Consider the following 13,444-nt stretch of genomic DNA (forward strand, 5'->3'; position numbering starts at 1 on the left):
GTAAAAAATCACATGACCATATATTTGTGGGTTTATTTTTGAACTCTCTGTTCCTTTTGATTGATAGATTTATCTATCTCCAGGTCAGTATCAAACTATCTTAATTATTGTGGCTTAATACTAAGCCTTAAAAACTGGTAGTATAAATTCTCTGACCTAGCTATTTTTCAATGCCATCTTGGTTCTAAATTTCCACATAAATGTCAGAATCAGATTTTCAATTTATATAAACAAGTTCACTGAGCTTTTGATAAGATTGCATTCAATCTATACATCAGTTTTAAGGAGAACATCTTTAAAAATTCATTTTCTCAATTCTTAAATGTTATAACTTTTTAAATATCTCTTAGCCCTATTTTGTCATTTTCAGCATAGAGGTTGCATTATTTTGCTAGGGCTGCCATAACAAAATATCACAGACTGGGTGTCTTAAACAGCAAAAATTTATTTTCTCACAGTTCTGGAGGCTAGATGTCCAAGAAAAAGGTGTTGGCAGGTTTGATTTATCCTGAGGCCTTTCTCCTTGGCTTGCAAGTGGCCACCTTTTTGCTGTGTCTTCAACATGGTATTTCCTATATTAGAGAACCATCTCTGGCATCATTTCACATGTCCAAATTTCCTCTTCTTCCAAGGACACCAGTCAGATTGGATTAGGGCTCACCCTAATGGCCTCATTTTAATTTATTAATCTCCTAAAGGCTCTGTCTTTAAATACAGTCACATTCTGAGTTATTCACGGTTAGGGCTTCAGTATATGAATTTGGGGAGAAGGGGATACCATTCATCCCACAAAAGAAATCTGCAACATCTTTTGTTAAATTTGTTCCTACTTGATTTTTATAGACTATTGTAAATTATATTGATTGAAATAGTTTTCCTCAAGTCTGTGTCTGATACTTCTAATATCTTGAGTTCCATGTGGATCTGTTTCAATTTTCTGTTATTCCTAATATTTTTCATTTATGCTGTTATTCTCTTAGACTGCATGGTAGTGTAGTTGATTTGTTTTTAGAAATAATTTGTGATGAAGGATGATGATATCTTCCTGTAAAGGTAATTTAGGCTTGTTTCTGTCTTGTGCCTGGTGGGAGGAGCTAGCAATTCAGGAATGTCTCAATCCAAATTTAGGGACTGAGATTTTTCTGGGGTTTCCCTAGTAGCTCAGCTACTAAAGAATCCACCTGCAATGTAGGAGACTCCCATTTTATTCCTGATCCGCTGGAGAAGGGATAGGCTACCCACTCCAGTGTTCTTGGGCTTCCCCAGTGGCTCAGCTGGTATAGAATCTGCCTACCATGTGGGAGACCTGGGTTCAATCCCTGGATTGTGAAGATTCCCTGGAGAAGGGAACAGCTACCCGCTCTAGTATTCTGGCCTGGAGAATTTTAGGGACTGACATTTAGGGACTCAATCCAAATTTAGGGACTGAGATTTTTCTGGGCCATACAGAACATGGGCACCTTACCTTATCTTTTGTCCTCATTCCTAGAATGGAATAAGGACTGAATATTCATTGATTTTGCCAGGGTCCCCTATCTTCATGGGTCTTGGTTTAGAACTTTTGCACCTTAGCACTTTGAGGTTGTCAAATATACTACCCAGCTTCTTAGCCTTTTAGAGGCAGGCAGATGTTCTAGAGAAAAGTGGATTCACATGCCACGGTCATGTCTTTGTATTAAATACACACACACACAGAGTTGTGTCTGTGGAATAAAATCCTATCAGTGAAATTGCTATATCAGTTTGTATATGTGTATATTTGACATGTGTGCATCTGAAGAATGCAATTCTGTGGAAATAAATAAAAACCACCCATATTGAGGAAACAGGCTATTTACTGAGTGCTTGCTGTAGTAAGAAAGTCAAATGTCATCACTTGCATTTGGCAGGCAGGGGAGTGGGAAAGCTTTATAGTGAAAAAAAGTGGGAAGATTTTAACATTTTCTGATTGGAGGCTGTTGACCTGGGAAATCTGGAGTTGGGCTACCTGGAAGTGGGGCATCTTATGTGATTGATTTGGAAGTCATATTTGGCTTTCTTGGTTGGTCCTGACTTGGAGGCTAAGAGCAAAAATAGGGAGGCTGGCAGTTGTTGAGCAAATCTCGACCATTCTGGGCCAGTTGCTATGGAGGTTGTGATTTAGTTTCTTGGACAGATTGCTATAGGGTCTGGGATTTGGTTTTCTGAGATGGTTGCTTACAGAGGTTGTGGTTTGGCTTCCTGAGCTTATGTGGGTCTGGCCATTATCCATTTATATATTCAGTTTCTCATCTTAAAAGTGATACCGTAGTACCAAAGGATGTATATAAATTTGCCTTTTAACTTCAGTAGAAGTTGTATCAACTTATCATCTTACTAGTAATGTATGATCAGCTGCTCCAACATAGCAGGCTATTAATTTTTTGAATTTTACTCAACTGATAATGTGGAAATTTGTATTATGTTTCAAATTTGCATTTTTGTAAGATTGAGCATCTCGTCATATAGAGTCGTTTGTGTTTCTTTTTGTGTGAACCATCTTTTCCTATGCTTGTCCATTTTTATAGTAAATTATTGATGTTTTTTCTTTGCTTTGTGGGCACTTATTATATATAAAGGAAATTGGTCTTTTGAATGTTAACTGAGTTGTAAATATCTTTCCCAGTTATTGTTTCTTAACCTTTTTTGTATATTTAGAATTTTTTATGTGGTCAAACCTATCAGCCTTTTTAATTAATGGCTTCTGGGTTTGTGTTCAAAAAGGCCTCATCTACTCTGAGATTAAAAAAAAAAATCCCATGTTGCATATTTTTATTTATATAAATACAACCTGAAGATAACATTTGTTAATTAAGACTATGTCTTACTGTTTACAAAGGTTAGTTAAGAACAAAGGTATAATGTATCTTAAAATTGTCAGTGAGAATGAGGCTTCTCATCTTCAGAATTCTGAAGTGTTCTCTAGGCAGGGAGGCAGGGGCTTGGTGTGCAGTCTTACAGAAACAACACTTGAAAACTATAGGAGTCCGAGTCCAAAAGTTTCTACAAAGCAGAAGTTGCTGGTCTCCTTAGAAAGTCCCATTCCATAACCCCCACTGCCCTTGTATTTCTCCCCCTGAATTCCACCTCCAAGGCAAGGCCTCAATTTATCGTTGGGAGAATCTGTTCTTGAAATCTTTAATTGTCTTGGCCATCATAGGAGCAATTTTCTTCACAGGTTTCCTGCCGCTTACCACCTGTGGCAAGTGGGTACTGGTAGTGCTTGAGCATGTGTGGGCCAGCTTCTCATGGGTAAGGTTAAGGCTGTTGCTGCTGGAGGGAGTATGGCTGGTTTCTCTAGGGTACAGGGCTGGCTTGATCTTGACTTTTTCAGGGACAGGTGCTTCTCGTGTTTCAAACTGCTGCCTCCTTTGGACGTCAGAAGGTGGCCGGGCGAGAGAGTTGAGTAGGATCATTTTTGCTTGTCGGCCTTTGGGTTTATTGGCGTGTGCAGACTGGATATTCACTGTCAGTGCTCGAAGCCGCTGCTCTTGGGCATCCTGAAGCCGCATGTACATCTCTCGCCATGATTCATGCTCTTGTGGCCTTTCTTTCCTAAAATTTTGGTGACAGTGAATTTTCCATAGTTGATCTGTTTCTTGAACTAGTGTATGATTGTATTTCTCTATGCGATACAGCTGATCAGGTGCACAGCTCTTCAAGATGGGTTCAAGAACTGAATATGGGACTCCTCCCACTTTAAAGATTGAATTGATGTTGTTTTTAAGTACCCAGATGCACTGTTGGCGCAGGGTCATCATTTTGGCAAGATAAGCACACTTAGAGCCAGAAAACACTTGCATCTTAGAATTCATTCTGCATCCAGTAAATCCAACTTCTTCCTCTTTCTGGGGTGAAGACAGTGCTTTTTGCTTTGGTCGGAAGGAGGACATCAATCTAGAGGCAGGAAGTGGATGGTACTTGGCGGAGATCCTGGGTAATGGAAGATCTGGCCACACTGGTGCATCAGTGGGGACCTTTTCCAGCTTGGCCCAGATGTTTCCAGATGGTTGCAGCTTCTCTGATCTGTTTTCATTCACCTCAGGCAGTTCCTGAACCAAGTCCAAGTTTTGACTTGAGTCATTTTTTTTAGGTCCTTTCTCTTCAAGAGCAGTGGCTGAAGTTTTCATAATCTTTTTCGTGTTCTCCCTAGGCTGGTCCTGGTTGAGGAATGAATGAAAAGGCATGGTGGGCGGCTTGGATTCATTATCCATATCTGTCACAACTTCAGGGAGGGAGCCATCTGGCTTTCCATCCAAATGGGGAGGTCTTACTTTCCCTTCTTGAATCTTTCGGTTATTGGTAGCCTTCTCTTTCACCCTGGGTAACAGGCCTCTTGTCCCCTCTGCTATGTCCAAGCGGTTGAGACTTTGCTTGTTTTTGTCCGGTTTGGTTTTCTCTAAGTCTTCCTGCTTTTGCTTTTTAAAGTCTGAAGGGTGCCCGAAGGAAGGTGAAAACTGGATCCTGCGGCGCCTTCTTTCCTCCTCTTTGACACCAGTAGAAGGCGGATTCTCCTTTGCTTTGTCCCTGGGGACAAACGGTGGGCTTTCCTCTCGGGAGGAGGCCAGGACTGATTTTTGGCTGGTCAAAGTAGAAGACTTCTCGTATTCTTTGGTACTCAAAGGGTGTTTGTCCTTGTGGGGAGGCTGGTGCCCCCAGCTTAGACTCCCAGCCTCCCTCCCGTGGGAGGCACAAAGGCGGTGGTCTTGACTGAACCTCAGTCTGGCCCGGGGAGCATAATAGGGTCCTTCTCCAGGTCCCCGCTGTACAACGTAGGTCTCCGAGGGGCGTCTGTGACGGTCCCTGGACATCAGACGAGGACGTGTAGAGGGTGGGGGAGACCGGTTGTAACCACAATATGCCCGCTCTGAGGAATATGCTGGGGAATCTCGGCGACACTGCCTTCTGTCCTCGTCCCTCTCCCGGCCGCGGGACTCATAATAGAGCCTCGTGGGCTCTGAGGTGTGTCTGCGTTGCTGCCGTCTGTGCTCGCGACCATGCGAGCGACCGCTGCGGACTGTGAGGTGTGCGCGGCCGTCTCCCTCCATCGCCTCCTCCTCCTGAGGAGCGTCCCTGGGCAGGTTCCTCTCAGGGTTTCAGTCCCCCGAAGCCAGCCTCCTCCACTGCGCCTCTAGGTCCCGGCCAAACTTCCGACGCAATGGCGTTTGCGCCCGCCACTGCCGTCGGGCAGACCCGGCTCTCCGCTAGAACCGCCACGGGGCCGGGCGAGACCGAGGGCACTTCTCGTCTCTCCACGACCTCCTTGGTGTGAGGATGGGGGCGGCTAGGCCCCGCGGCTCCTCAGCAACCTGGTGCCCGGCCGCCGCCGCCGCCGCCGCCCGGCTCTGCCTCGAGCTCCTCCTGGTGCACACGGCGCGCGACCCCGCCTCCCGCGCTCAGGACGCAGCGTGCCCGCGGGAATCGCTACCTGCGCTGCGTCCGGGACGTGAGGAAACCCCAGCGCCCCCTTCCTGCGGGGGCTGCGAGCGGTGCCCACATTACATCACCACCTGCCAGGAACCCCTGGGCCACCTCGCCCAGCTCCCGTCCCCAGAGTAGCAATAGCGACAACCAACCTAGCGCTGGACGCCTGCCATCGAGTAATTCCAGCCTGTAAGAACCAAAGAAGAGTTATATTATCTCCATTTTATGCGTGAGGCTTAGAGAGAAAAAAAAACTTGCCTGTGATCACGAAACAGGAAGAGGTGCAGCCGCACTTTGACGGCAAGTAGTTGAGGTCCAGAGTCACAGCTCTGAATACGTCGAGGACCTGAGTCCTACCGAGAGAAAGGGATTTGCCTAAAATTCGACAGATTAACCCCATGAGGGCAATAATAGTCCCTGTGTCTGATTTTGGAGAAGGAAATGGCAACCCACTCCAGTACTCTTGCCTGGAAAATCCCATGGACGGAGGAGCTTGGTAGGCTGCAGTCCATGGGGTCACTAAGAGTCGGAGACGACTGAGTGACTTCACTTTCACTTTTCACTTTCATGCATTGGAGAAGGAAATGGCAACCCACTCCAGTGTTCTTGCCTGGAGAATCCCAGGGATGGGGGAGCCTGGTGGGCTGCCGTCTCTGGGGTTGCACAGAGTTGGACACAACTGAAGCGACTTAGCAGCAGCAGTGTCTGATTTGCCCTCAAGCAATATCTAACAAAGGTATCAATAATTCTGAGAGGAATGAATGCTGTTTGCTCTGATCACCAAACGTCAGCAGTAGGGCCTGAGTTGGATCAGTTCCTGGTGGTGCCTTAGACCCAAGTGTGCTCTAGGGAACAAACTCTTATCTTGGAAGGCCGAGATTTATTGTTACTATTATTACTACTAAAAGGAACAACTAAATAGACAACTTAAAATGTCATCATTGATTACATCTTATTTGATTAGATCAGATTTTATTAGATTATTAGATTCTGGCTAGAACTCTAATAAGAACCCACTCATTGGAAAAGACCCTGATGCTGGGAAAGATTGAAGGCAAAAGGAGAAGAGGGCGGCAGAGGATAAGATGATTGGATAGTGTCATTGACTAGGGGACATGAATCTGAGCCAACTCCTGGAGATAGTGAAGGACAGGGAAGCCTGGCATGCTGCAGCCTATGGGGTGACAAAGAGTGGGACATGACTTAGCAACTGAACAACAACAACTTTGGTGTAGATGCCAGGCTCTTCGAAGAGCTTGGTTCCTCTCTTAGATAGCCCAAGACTATCTGATTACCTTTGGTCTCCTCATCACTCTTGGACTTAAAGAAATTCCAAGTCACTGATGTTATCTTCTTCCCTTTGTAAGCAGAGAAGTGACCTTCTCGCCAACCAGACTTTGGATCTGAAAGCAGGATCCTGTCATTGACAACAGAAAGATTTTTGTGTCTTCGATGAGCCCACGTGGTTGGGATACTAGGGTCAGAAAAGGACCAAGATTCTGTGCCTAATTTCCTCCTTATAGTAACTTTCTCTTTGCATGCTGCAGCCTATGGGGTCGCAAAAAGTGGGACATGTTAGTGACTGAACAACAAGAACTCTTAAGAATGCACCTGGCCTGACCTCTTGCCCAAATCAGAAAAGACCAGTGATTGCTGTCTTTGTTTTTTACATTAAAATTTTTTTTAATCTTTTGAACAATTCTATAAAAATTCATTGTGCACTATGGTTCAGCTTTAAATTTTTTCCTTCATTGTTATAGATAACAATGAGTAATCTATATTTCTCCCATCATTCTAAGTTTTAAAGATTTCCCAGGTCTTCAGTTCAGTTCAGTTCAGTCATTCAGTTGTGCCCAACTCTTTGCGACCCCATGGACTGCCCCACGCCAGGCCTACCTCAGTTCATTTCAGTCACTCAGTCGTGTCCGACTCTTTGTGACCCAATGAATCGCAGCACACCAGGCCTCCCTGTCCATCACCAACTCCCGGAGTTCACTCAGACTCACGTCCATCGAGTCAATGATGCCATCCAGCCATCTCATCTTCTGTCATCCCCTTCTCCTCCTGCCCCCAATCCCTCCCAGCATCAAGAGTCTTTTCCAATGAGTCAACTCTTCGCATGAGGTGGCCAAAGTACTGGAGTTTCAGCTTTAGCATCATTCCTTCCAAAGAAATCCCAGGGCTGATCTCCTTCAGAATGGACTGGTTGGATCTCCTTGCAGTCCAAGGGACTCTCAAGAGTCTTCTCCAACAACACAGTTCAAAAGCATCAATTCTTTGGTGCTCAACTTTCTTCACAGTCCAACTCTCACATCCATACATGACCACAGGAAAAACCATAGCCTTGACTAGACGAACCTTTGTTGGCAAAGTAATGTCTCTGCTTTTGAATATGCTATCTAGGTTGGTCATCACTTTCCTTCCAAGGAGCAAGCGTCTTTTAATTTCATGGCTGCAGTCACCATCTGCAGTGATTTCGGAACCCAAAAAAATAAAGTCTGCCACTGTTTCCACTGTTTCCTCATCTGTTTCCCATGAAGTGATGGGACTGAATGCCATGATCTTCGTTTTCTAAATGTGGAGCTTTAAGCCAACTTTTTCACTCTCCACTTTCACTTTCATCAAGAGGCTTTTGAGTTCCTCTTCACTTTCTGCCATAAGGGTGGTGTCATCTGCATATCTGAGGTTATTGATATTACTCCCGGCAATCTTGATTCCAGCTTGTGTTTCTTCCAGTCCAGCGTTTCTCATGATGTACTCTGCATTGAAGTTAAATAAGCAGGGTGACAATATACAGCCTTGACGAACTCCTTTTTCTATTTGGAACCAGTCTGTTGTTCCATGTCCAGTTCTAACTGTTGCTTCCTGACCTGCATATAGGTTTCTCAAGAGGCTGGTCAGGTGGTCTGGTATTCCCATCTCTTTCAGAATGTTCCACAGTTTATTGTGATCCACACAGTCAAAGGCTTTGGCATAGTCAATAAAGCAGAAATAGTTTTTCTGGAACTCTCTTGCTTTTTCCATGATCCAGCAGATGTTGGCAATTTGATCTCTGGTTCCTCTGCCTTTTCTAAAACCAGCTTGAACATCAGGAAGTTCACGGTTCGCATATTGCTGAAGCCTGGCTTGGAGAATTTTGAGCATTACTTTACTAGCATGTGAGATGAGTGCAATTGTGCGGTAGTTTGAGCATTCTTTGGCATTGCCTTTCTTTGGGACTGGAATGAAAACTGACGTTTTCCAGTCCTGTGGCCACTGCTGAGTTTTCCAAATGTGCTGGCATATTGAGTGCAGCACTTTCACGGCATCATCTTTCAGGATTTGAAAGAGCTCAACTGGAATTCTATCACCTCCACTAGCTTTGTTCATAGTGATGCTTTCTAAGGCCCACTTGACTTCACATTCCAGGATGTCTGGCTCTAGGTCAGTGATCACACCATTGTGATTATCTGGATCATGAAGATCTTTTTTGTATAGTTCTTCTGTGTATTCTTGCCACCTCTTCTTAATATCTTCTGCATCTGTCAAGTCCCTACCATTTCTGCACATATTGAGCCCATCTTTGCATGACATGTTCCCTTGGTATCTCTAATTTTCTTGAAGAGATCGCTAGTCTTTCCCATTCTGTTGTTTTCCTCTATTTCTTTGCATTGATCCCTGAGGAAGGCTTTCTTATCTCTTCTTGCTATTCTTTGGAACTCTACATTCAGATGCTTATATCTTTCCTTTTCTCCTTTGCTTTTCGCTTCTCTTCTTTTCACAGCTATTTGTAAGGCCTCCCCAGGCAGGCATTTTGCTTTTTTGCATTTCTTTTCCATGGGGATGGTCTTGATCCCTGTCTCCTGTGCAATGTCATGAACCTCAGTCCATAGTTCATCAGGCGCTCTATCTATCAGATCTAGGCCCTTTAATCTATTTCTCACTTCCAGTGTATAATCATAAGGGATTTGATTTAGGTCATACCTGAATGGTCTACTGGTTTTCCCTACTTTCTTCAACTTAAGTCTAAATTTGGTAATAAGGAGTTCATGATCTGAGCCACAGTCAGATCCTGGTCTTGTTTTTGTTGACTGTATAGAGCTTCTCCATCTTTGGCTGCAAAGAGTATAATCAACCTGATTTCGGTGTTGACCATCTGATGATGTCCATGTGTAGAGTCTTCTCTTGTGTTGTTGGAAGAGGGTGTTTGCTATGACCAGTGCATTTTCTTGGCAAAACTCTATTAGTCTTTGCCCTGCTTCATTCCATATTCCAAGGCCAAATTTGCCTGTTACTCCAGGTGTTTCTTGACTTCCTACTTTTGCATTCCAGTCCCCTATAATGAAAAGGACATCTTTTTTGGGTGTTAGTTCTAAAAGGTCTTGCAGGTCTTCATAGAACCATTCAACTTCAGCTTCTTCAGCGTTACTGGTTGGGGCATAGACTTGGATTACTGTGATATTGAATGGTTTGCCTTGGAAACGAACAGAGATCATTCTGTCGTTTTTGAGATTGCATCCAAGTACTGCATTTCAGACTCTTTTGTTGACCATGATGGCTACTCCATTTCTTCTGAGGGATTCCTGCCTGTAGTAGTAGATATAATGATCATCTGAGTTAAATTCACCCATTCCAGTCCATTTGAGTTCGCTGATTCCTAGAATGTTGACATTCACTCTTGCCATCTCTTGTTTGACCACTTCCAATTTGCCTTGATTCATGGACCTGACATTCCAGGTTCCTATGCAATATTGCTCTTTACAGGATCGGACCTTGCTTCTATCACCAGTCACATCCACAGCTGTGTATTGTTTTTGCTTTGGCTCCATCCCATCGTTCTTTCTGGAGTTATTTCTCCACTGATCTCCAGTAGCATATTGGGCACCTACTGACCTGGAGTGTTCCTCTTTCAATATCATATCATTTTGCCTTTTCATACTTTAGAATTTGTTAGTCTAAGAATTCCTGACAGTTTCGTTTGTTTTCAAGGTTCTCAGTAGTATAAATTGGCAGTTCTAATGGTTACTTAAATAATAAGTCAAACTTAAAGAAATAATAGGTAACAAACAGAATAAATAAGTAAAACCAAAGTATTCCCACAACCCACATATACTAGTGTATTACACAATGATGAACCTTGGTATATATCCATATATCTTTCCAGATCCTTTGGCATATGTGTGTATACACATACATGCACAAAAACATATATTCTATCAAAACGAAATTGTACAATACATGTTACTCTTTAACCAACTAGTTCTGTAATCTAGGTCTAAAACAGGGTCATTCATTGTACCTCATTGTATCCCCTAAATATCTCTGAATTTTCACATCTCCCCCTGTCCCTACTTTCTCTATTTCTATTTCATTTATTTAATCTTCTAGTTTTATTGAGATATAATTGACATATAGTACTATATAAATTTAAGGTATATAACCTAATGATCTAACTTAATACGTTGTGAAATGATTATTTTAAGTTTAGTGAACATCTAGTATCCTGTGTAGATACAAAATTAAAGAAATAGAAAAAAATTTTTCCTTGTAATAAGAACTCTTGGAATTTGCTTTCTTAACTATATTCATTTATAAGATACAGCAGTATTGATTATATTTATCATGTTGTACATTATATTCCTAGTACTTATTTACCTTATAACTGGGAGTTTGTACTTTTTGACCACCTTCATCTAATTCCTCTTCCTTCCACCTACCGCCTCTGGTAGCCCCAAATCTGATCTGTCTTTTTTTTATGAGTTTGTTTTTGAAGTATAATTCACTTACCACACTATGTTAGTTCCTGTTTTATTACATAGTGATTTGGTATACATTTGATTTATATAATTTCAAAATGATCAACACAATAAGTTAGTTTTGATTTGTCATCATATAAGGATATTATATAGTTATTGACTATTTTCTCCATATTGTACATTTATTTTGCAACCAGAAGTTTGTACCCCTTAATCTCCCTCACCTATTTCTTTCCTACCTCTAACTCCCTTCTGGTAAATCACCTGTTTGGTCTCTGTATTTTTCATTCTGTTTCTGTTTTGTTAATTTGTTTTGTTTTTTAGATTCCACACATATATGAAACCATATGGCATTTATCCTTCTCAGTTGGATTTATTTCCCTTAGCATAATACCTTTTAGGTCCATCCATGTCATTGTAAATGGCAATATTTTATTCTTTCTATGGCTGTGTAATATTCAGTTGTATATATATGCCACATCTTCTTTATCCATTCATTTATTGTTGGGCAATTAGGTTGCTTCCATATCTTGACTATTGTAAATAATACTTCAGTGAACATAGAGGTGCGTAGATCTTTTCTAATTAGTGTTTTCATATTCTCTGGATAAATACCCAGGAGTAGAATTACTGGATCATACCGTAGACCAACCTAGATAGCATATTGAAAAGCAGAGACATTACTTTGCCAACAAAGGTCTGTCTAGTCAAGGCTATGGTTTTTCCAGTGGCCATGCATGGATGTGAGAGTTGGACTGTGAAGAAAGTTGAGCACCGAAGAATTGATGCTTTTGAACTGTGATGTTGGAGAAGACTCTTGAGAGTCCCTTGGACTGCAAGGAGATCCAACCAGTCCATTCTGAAGGAGATGAGCCCTGGGATTTCTTTGGAAGGAATGATGCTAAAGCTGAAACTCCAGTACTTTGGCCACCTCATGCGAAGAGTTGACTCATTGGAAAAGACTCTTGATGCTGGGAGGGATTGGGGGCAGGAGGAGAAGGGGACGACAGAGGATGAGATGGCTGGATGACATCACCGACTCAATGGACATGAGTTTGAGTGAACTCCGGGAGTCGGTGATGGACAGGGAGGCCTGGCGTGCTGCGATTCATGGGGTCGCAAAGAGTCGGACATGACTGAGTGACTGAACTGAACTGATGGTAGTTCTATTGTTAATTTTTGAGGAATCTCCATACTGTTTTTCATAGTGTCTATACCAATTTATATTCCTATCAATGGTGTTAGAGGATTCTCTTTTCTGCACATCCTCAGCAACACTTGATATTTGTTATTTTTTTTGGTAATAGCCATTGTGACAGGCCTTGCCTGAAAAATCCCATGGACAGAGGAGCCTGATAAGCTGTAGTCCAAAGGGTCACAGAGAGTCTAACACAACTGAGTGACTAAACACACAACATAACACACATTGTGATAGGTATGAGGTGATATCTCATTATGGTTTTGACTTGCATTACCCTAATGATTCGGAGAAGGCAATGGCACCCCACTCCAGTACTCTTGCCTGGAAAATCCCATGGACAGAGGAGCCTGGTAGGCTGCAGTCTATGGGGTAGTGAAGAGTCGGACATGACTGAGCGACTTCACTTTCACTTTTCACTTTTCACCTTCATGCGTTGGAGAAGGAAATGGCAACCCACTCCAGTGTTCTTGCCTGGAGAATCCCAGGGATGGGGGAGCCTGGTGGGCTGCCGTCTATGGGGTCGCACAGAGTCGGACATGACTGAAGCGACTTAGCAGCAACCCTAATGATTAGTGATGTTGAATATCTTTCTATCTGCTTCTTGGCCATCTGTATGTCTCTTGAAAAATATCTATTCGGATTCTCTCCCTCTTTTTTATTTTTATTTTTTCTCTTTTTTAATCTGGTTTTTTGATGTTGAGTTCTGAGAGTTCTTTGTATATTTTGGATATTAATCCTTTGTTGGATATACTGTTTGCAAATATATAGTCTCCCATTTAGTATGTGGCCTTTTCATTTTGTTGATTTCCTTTACTGTGCAAGTCTTTTACTTTGATATAATCCTGTTTGTTGATTTTTGCTTTTGTTTCCCTTACCTGAGAAGCATATTCAAAAATATTACAAAGACAAATGTTAAAGAGCATATTGCTTATGTTTTCTTCTAGAAGTTTTATAGATTCAGGTCTTACATTTAAGTCTTTAACCCATTTTTAATTTATTTTTGATCATGGTGTGAGAGTATTCCAGCTTGATACTTTTGCATGTGCTGTACAGTTTTCCCTGGTGG

At 42.4% G+C, this 13,444-nt stretch overlaps 2 protein-coding genes across 5 annotated transcripts in view; one reads left to right on the forward strand and one right to left on the reverse strand.

Annotated features, from left to right (window-relative positions):
- The window catches only part of KATNAL2 (katanin catalytic subunit A1 like 2), a 110,005-nt gene that overhangs the window by 12,869 nt on the left and 83,692 nt on the right, over positions 1 to 13,444 (forward strand). The gene's annotated exons all lie outside the window — the stretch shown is intronic.
- On the reverse strand, positions 2,786 to 5,066 carry LOC109577626 (elongin-A). Its single transcript, XM_019986398.2, has one exon. The coding sequence runs from the start codon at positions 5,064 to 5,066 to the stop codon at positions 3,126 to 3,128; it is 1,941 nt and encodes a 646-aa protein (XP_019841957.2). The 3' UTR covers positions 2,786 to 3,125.

Source organism: Bos indicus, chromosome 24 (genome assembly GCF_029378745.1).
Source record: "Bos indicus isolate NIAB-ARS_2022 breed Sahiwal x Tharparkar chromosome 24, NIAB-ARS_B.indTharparkar_mat_pri_1.0, whole genome shotgun sequence".
Classification (NCBI taxonomy): Eukaryota; Metazoa; Chordata; class Mammalia; order Artiodactyla; family Bovidae; genus Bos; species Bos indicus.